Source organism: Alosa alosa, chromosome 19 (genome assembly GCF_017589495.1).
Source record: "Alosa alosa isolate M-15738 ecotype Scorff River chromosome 19, AALO_Geno_1.1, whole genome shotgun sequence".
In the NCBI taxonomy this organism is placed as follows: domain Eukaryota; kingdom Metazoa; phylum Chordata; class Actinopteri; order Clupeiformes; family Clupeidae; genus Alosa; species Alosa alosa.
Genome location: NC_063207.1, coordinates 19,795,921 through 19,803,172, shown reverse-complemented (window position 1 = coordinate 19,803,172; position 7,252 = coordinate 19,795,921). Strand labels below are relative to the sequence as shown.

General features: G+C 40.4%; 1 protein-coding gene across 1 annotated transcript; it reads left to right on the top strand.

The window, feature by feature from the left end:
- Window positions 1-1,794: 1,794 nt before the first annotated feature.
- clic5a (chloride intracellular channel 5a) lies at window positions 1,795-6,658 on the top strand. The gene is made up of 6 exons (XM_048228684.1): window positions 1,795-2,300; window positions 4,049-4,158; window positions 4,433-4,558; window positions 4,660-4,766; window positions 4,870-5,051; window positions 5,314-6,658. Exons 1-6 carry the CDS (start codon window positions 2,253-2,255, stop codon window positions 5,476-5,478), a joined length of 738 nt encoding a protein of 245 aa, XP_048084641.1. The 5' UTR covers window positions 1,795-2,252; the 3' UTR covers window positions 5,479-6,658.
- The last annotated feature ends 594 nt before the right edge of the window (window positions 6,659-7,252 follow it).

The following is a 7,252-nucleotide window of genomic DNA, read 5'->3' as shown; positions in this document are numbered from 1 at the left end:
TGAATTTATTGGGTGAAAAAAAAGTGAAATTATGAGGGATTCAGGGATTATGATTAGGCTACCAGACAATTAGGCCTTAATTGATAGATAGAAAGATAAAGTCTTTTGTCCCATGGGGACAATCATTTCCACACATTTTTCCATTCAAGTTTCATAGCACAACACCACATACAGTATAAACATCTATTACATGTAATACAAATGTCCTATCCACCCATGTGACATATCCCATCCACACAACACATATGACGTATAAGTAACATATATCCCATACCCATTCAACACCAAAACACATCACATTAAGACACCCACATAGACGCATCAAAGTGAAAAACAAAAGTCTACAAGGCAGTACTGAGGTGATGGTGGCAACATTACAGTTTGTTTAACACTGAGATGACGGTGGGGACAAAGCATAGAGTACAAAAGTATATAGGTTTAAGGTTTAAAGATGTTGCCTTCAGATATTGAACCTATAAGGTATTTTAAAATTCCATTTTACTTAGGGTATGCCTAACTGTAGAAACAAATTAAGACAAATTCAGTCTGAAGTTATAAAAAACAAGATCCTCACATCCACAATTAAAGATGTATTCTGTGATTTGGTGAAAGCCTCAACAAAAGTCAAGTTAAAGCCCTATTTTAAATTCTCTCAAAGCAACAACATGCTGATTGAAGGGACTTGTTAATGGATCGGTTTGAGCATGTTTGGCCCTTACCAAGTCACAGTGCAGATGCACTGAATGGACAACTGAGGAGGAATTAACTGAATTTGACAAAGTTGTATTGGATAATGTTTGTGTTTTAACTGAATTTGACAAAATTGTATTGGATAATGTTTGTGTTTTAACTGAATTTGACAAAATTTTATTGGATAATGTTTGTGTGTGTGTGTGTGGCTGGCTGAGCCTGTGTTAATGACATGCAGGGAATGGAATACAATTGGGCCTACAGTACACGTCTCTGTGTCTACAGCTTTTAAAATAACATTTGCCATCTCATCAACATCAATGTGTTAGGATGTCTCATTTGGTCTTAACATTATTTTATCTCATCTTATGAAGCTGACATTGTGCTGACAAGGTATTCAATTTGTCCCAGCATCTTTAACCATGAGGTCAGTGCACTTTAGCAGACGTTTTTCTCATCATTGATCATGAGGGAGCACCCTAAGTTTCCACTATTGTCATAAATGCCATGGCCATCGAGTGGGAGAGGCGCACTGCTCTAAATTTAGAGTGGACTCACTGGAATGTCCTGGCTCTCCTCTTTGCCTCTTGCCAAAATCACACTGTTGATTCACGACAGACACAGTTCCCCTTTCATGTTGCCATGTGACTACTGACTAGCGGGAAGGCCTCCGGATGAAGAGGAGACTTGGGTGGATATGCATGCCCAAGGAAACCCCATGTCTATCATCCAACACTGCTTGGCCCAATAACGTGTGCATAAATGACTAAACTGCACACTTACAGGTTTATGAACATGGAACTAAAAACATGTCCCGTGACTAACAATCACACAGAATTATGTGTGTTACATTTACATTTATTAATTTATATATTCATTCATTTATTCATTTAGTGTTTGAATTCCAGTTTTTATTCTCGAAGGAGGCAGTGAGAGAGTTTAGGTGAACCCTAAAGGACCCCATTTTAATTAATCATTGAGAATGTGTTGTTGATCACTACAGTATGTACAGTATTAGTGAGCCCCTCTTAACCGGAACACGCCACACAGTTCCCCCTCCAGCTTGCCACCACCCGTTCAACCCATTGCATTCACATTAATCATACCCACCCACCCCACATGTCATTACACCACTCACCCCAATAAGGGAATTGGGACTGGACGAGGAGTGCGCGCACGGTCAGGGTTGGGTGACACCGGTGGCTCAGATCTCCGCCCTCCCTCCGTCTCGCGGCTATTTCTGGCCCGGGCCCTGTGACAGCGAGAGTGTGTCTCGTCCTGACAGCTGGCCGCCACGTCCAAATCAAAACAAGGCAGCACTGGCTGGAGACCTTACCCCTGTGACCACCGCAACGTCGCCGCAGGTGCAGTGCGCTGGTGCTAACGGGAGACAGGACAGGGGACGTGAGAGACGGAGGCCCTGGGCACTGAGAAATCCTGAGACTGAGCTTTTGAACTGAAGTTTATTAAGCCACAACAAAGGATTTTAATAAGTAGGGGTCTGACTGAAGAGGCAGACATTGACCCAGCAGCAAGGCACTTGAAGTTGAATTGACGCGAAGATGACAAATGAGGAGGACAAGGATCCTGATATTGAACTTTTTGTCAAGGTAAGCATTCCAAATGCATGGTCAGGTGTTTGCTCGTCCCCTATAAATAGTTTTGACATTGGTATCAATGAAGGGAGCACTTTTGATGTATTGTTATTAAGCATCCACATTGTATGTGTTTTGTTCAGAACCCACAAAGGCCAATGTTTACATGGCATCCATTTCACTTTTCTAAAGGGCTGCTGTAACACTATATTGTTGCTTGGATTACCCATGGGGCATTATTTGGCTGAGGTTGTTTGGTCAGTATGGGACTAAGGGGAGAGGGAATCTAAGGGGGGCATTCTCCCATCAGAGGGTCTGTGGGTAGGTTCCCCACTGAATAATTTCTCATCTCTTTTCAACACAACTCTGGCCACTGGAGGTAAAGGTGTTCCTCAGAGATAGGTGGTCTTTGGGAGACATGTCAATTAATCACTGAGACTCTGTATTGTATCACCTTATCCTTATGTATTTGAAACTGAACATCATTTGTTTCTGTTGCAAAGTCAATTTAATGCTCAAATGAATTTCAATTATACTTCAGAAATTTAAAATTCAGTGTCTTTTACCAGTAAGACATTCTGCTGTGAGAACGTGCTCATTATTTTACTTCTAAGCCAAGTATGTCTGTTGTAAGTCTGTATGAGCAAGATTTTTTTTTTTTCATATAAATTAGTTATTTTTCCAGTCAGTCAGATGTAAATTATAATAGTATTAACAGTGCACTCCATATTGACACATTATATTTTTCAAATTAACTGACTTTGAATTGACTTTTATGAATTTTCTGAGCAATGTTTCCTGTATGCATGCAGTATATGTCTGTGTAGCATCACAACTTATGAATCACAGGATGTACTGGTATACTCACCAATCATAGGGCTTGTGATACACTGTCCAAGGGAGATCGGTGTCAGTCAGTGCAACACAATCTTGACCTTAATCTAGGAAGGGCTACTCTTTCAGGAAACCTTTCGTGGGTGGAATAGGGAGAAGTCTGGAACAACAGCTCTATGGCAAATGCCTGACATGACGTTGCATGTGTGAATGCTCTCAGTCGGAAACTTTGATAACAACAGTCGCTTGCACCGCAAGTTAATTGCAACCTGAAACTTTGATACCTAATATATGCCTCGGACGCCAGGCGAATGGGCCATGTGGAAACAAGATCTTTTCATCCCAAAGCCTTAAATTGTTATAGTCGGGAGTCAGTGTGCTGCACGGAGATCAAGATAATGGCTGGACTCAGGTGCTGTTTGCTTGTATTCATAAATATGTGGGCCAGTAATGTCAAACCTTTAACTCTCTTGGTCTAGGCCTACTGAAGCAAGTAATGGAATTTCCATGCATAATTCACACTCTTCACCTATCCAGTGTCCTGATCAGCTTTCTAAACAACTCTTGTTTGGTATTTGTGTTGTGTGACCTCTGTTTTTCAGATATGGAAATTTGGCTGTGATGCATTATTGTGGATAGATTATTAGCCTCTATTCAGTGACCTTGCTAATTGGTATGCATTCAGAATGTATAAAAGCACAAAGGGTTTCTACTGATCCGCAAACAGTTTCCATTTCGGTCTGGTGTCTGGCCACACACAGTTCATTGGTGTCCGTGAATGTGACCTTTAAGCTTATTCCTTCTCTTACTCTCTGGCTGTACCACTTGTGTGGTCTAGGATGTCTGTACAATTACCCTCAGTTGAATGTGAATTCTGCAGTCTGCTGCTGTTGAGCGTCTAATAGTTGGCCTCTGTGTGTGTTGTGCAGGCGGGCAGCGATGGGGAGAGCATTGGAAACTGCCCATTTTCACAGAGACTCTTCATGATCCTGTGGCTCAAAGGTGTGGTGTTCAATGTCACCACCGTTGACCTAAAAAGGTAATTTTATGCAGGATTCAAACGGGGGATTGAATGTATCTTTTGGGTATCTCTTAAACCTAAAAACAAACTACTATCTCAGACTTCCATCCAAGTTCATTTCAGTGTCGTATCATTTCTTTGGAATAGAATTTTTGATTCAAGTCATTCCTAATTATTTGACTTGATTAATGATGATTCAGTAGACAGATGATGATAACCTTGGTACAGTGAAATATCTGCCGAGTTCCAGGCACTTGTCTGATGCTTTGACCTATGACTTTTGTGGACATAGAAAGCCACCAGACCTCCATAACTTGGCTCCTGGGACTCATCCACCTTTCCTTACTTTCAATGGGGAAGTGAAAACTGATGTCAACAAGATTGAGGAGTATCTGGAGGAAATGCTGGCTCCCCCGAAGTGCGTAGACTATAGAGGAGGCATATTGCTATTGATTTGACCTAAACCAATTTGACGGCCCATTTCAGTCAGAGTTTGTTGAATTGCCTGCATTGTTCCAGGTATCCCAAACTGGCTGCAAAGAACAGGGAGTCCAACACAGCAGGAAATGACATCTTCGCCAAATTCTCAGCCTATGTGAAAAACACGAAACCAGAGGCCAATGCAAGTAAGCTACTTAAAAACACCCGCTCACGTTGAATATCGATGTGCAACACACTGGTGTAGCTTTTGGTGTAACTGTACTATGCATTTGCCCTCTCTTATTACAGGTCTTGAGAAAGGCCTTCTCAAAGCACTGAAGAAGCTCGATATTTTCATGAACTCTCCATTTCCCGATGAAATCGATGCGGACAGCATGGAGGAAGAGAAGGGATCCACGCGCAAGTATCTGGATGGAAATGAGTTAACCCTAGCAGACTGCAACCTCCTGCCAAAACTGCATGTTGTCAAGGTGAGCAAAAGCAGCAAATGGCTGGAGTGAGTTTCTATGAGGTATATTTAGATGTAAGTGCTCGAAGAAATGACAAAGTTCGGCTGGCAAGAGACTTCTGTTCCTGTATTGCTAAAGAGGGGATCGTTTTTCAAAATTGTATATGATTGTCTGTCATTTAAACTGGAAAGAAATTGCCTTGATAAATGCAGTTTGTATTGTATGTAATGCTTGTGGTACGCTTCAGCGCAACTTAAAGTAATACAACACTGTTCCTTGGTAGGTTGTGTCTAAGACGTTCCGCAACTTCGACATCCCATCAGAATTGACAGGGGTGTGGAGGTACCTGCAGAATGCTTATGCCCGTGACGAGTTTATCAACACCTGCGCAGCAGACAAGGAGATTGAGCTCGCCTACCAGGATGTAGCAAGGAGAGTTGCCAAGTGAGGAAATCTGCTACACCACAGCTCTGGTCTTGATAAAAAAATAACTTTTTTCAAAAAGGATTTCAGCAAGGGAGGGGGGCTCTTCCTGCTGTGTTTCTCTCTTATAGAACCATGTGTGTTTGATGTTCTTGTAATTGCACAAAGGAGTGAATAGCTCTCTCTGATGATCCTACTGTGCATGCTGTTGCCATTTCCCTGTCTTAGGCCCATGTAGCATCTGCACTTTTACCTGCTTTATGTGATGTGCCACTGAACTTAGCCTTATCTCTCATGATGCAGCTCTTCAATTAGGGGAATAGTTAAGTTCATTCTTTAATGTTGATCATAATAGTTATTAATTATAAGCAAATCATTTACATAGTCTCTTTTTTATTTTTGTGTTTTGTCTGTCTGTATTATATGTACTGTATGTCATCTAAAATGCCATCTCTATGGCTGAAAGAACCTTTTTAGCTTCACATCTTTATACGCAAGTTTCAAATGTAAAGATAAATGTTAATCAACAGATGCTCTTAATATCCCTAATCTGCCTATTCATTAGTATTGAGATACTGATGCTGTCTTGGACAGAAGGCCTGACAAACCGTATGTGATATGTGATATGTAATATTTATCAACTTAATATGCTGGATGGTCTTTCCTGATTTCTTGTGGGGTTTTTTGTTTACATGAATGTAAGTCCTAGATGGTGAGGGTGAGGATGTTGAAATTAATCTACTGATAGTATTGAGATTGTCCGTAAAGAACAGAGCCTTAAATAGAAACTCTCTCTATATAAACGACTCTGATAAAGAATAGGGTTTCAGCTCCATCTTGTGGTAGTGAGGTGGAATTTCTTTTCTGAAATAGGTAGGCCAAGGAGATGAGGCAATATAAGGATGCTGACTGAAATTGAATGTGTATTTATTGCTGAATTCTTTGGCTTTGACATGTATTAATTTATATTATTTCAATGCCCTTTGGGTAGACACAAAGCTTTAACATATTTTTGGATGTAGTGAAGTCAGCATTTCCATAACCGCATAGTATGCATCAGTCCATTACTCTTTTATTCCTGTAAAAGATGGTCTGGATTATCTCTCAGGAACCTGAGCCCTAGGAATGATTTCAATTCTCTTCCATTTATAAACGGAACACAAGGATGATTGTGCTTGGATGAATAAAGTTCTATTTTCACAGTGTTTACTGTAGTCTGGATTCTGTCTCAAAACTCAGTCTCTTATCCTGAAATCATTGCATGCTTATAATTTTGGAATAATTTGAACCAGAGGAGAAATATGATCTATGACAAGTCTTACCATTTGATTGACATATTCCTTACTCTCCAGATCTTTCACTAAATGTTATGGACAGTGGTTTAAAGGTTAGTCAGTCAGTAACAGGAAGACGTGTTTGTTCATGTTTATGTTTATATTTGAATTTATTAGCAGACGCTTTTGTCCAAAACAATTCTATTTGGTTACACTTTACTTGACAGTATCGACATAAGAGTGACATGACACTGTCATGAACGTATCATAAACAAGTCATAAACGTTTATGACATAACACTTCTGTTATTAAATGTCTTTTGGTTTTTGTCATAACAAGTTAGGGTTAGAGTTAGGGTTAAAGGTTAGGATTAGGGTTAGAGTTAGGGTTCATGTGTCATGACAGTGTCATGTCACTCTTATGTAGATACTGTCAAGTAAAGTGTTACCTTATATTTTAACAAAGGACCAACCGAAACCCACCAGAGAGGTAGCTCACCCCTACGATCAGTATTCCCAGAGAATC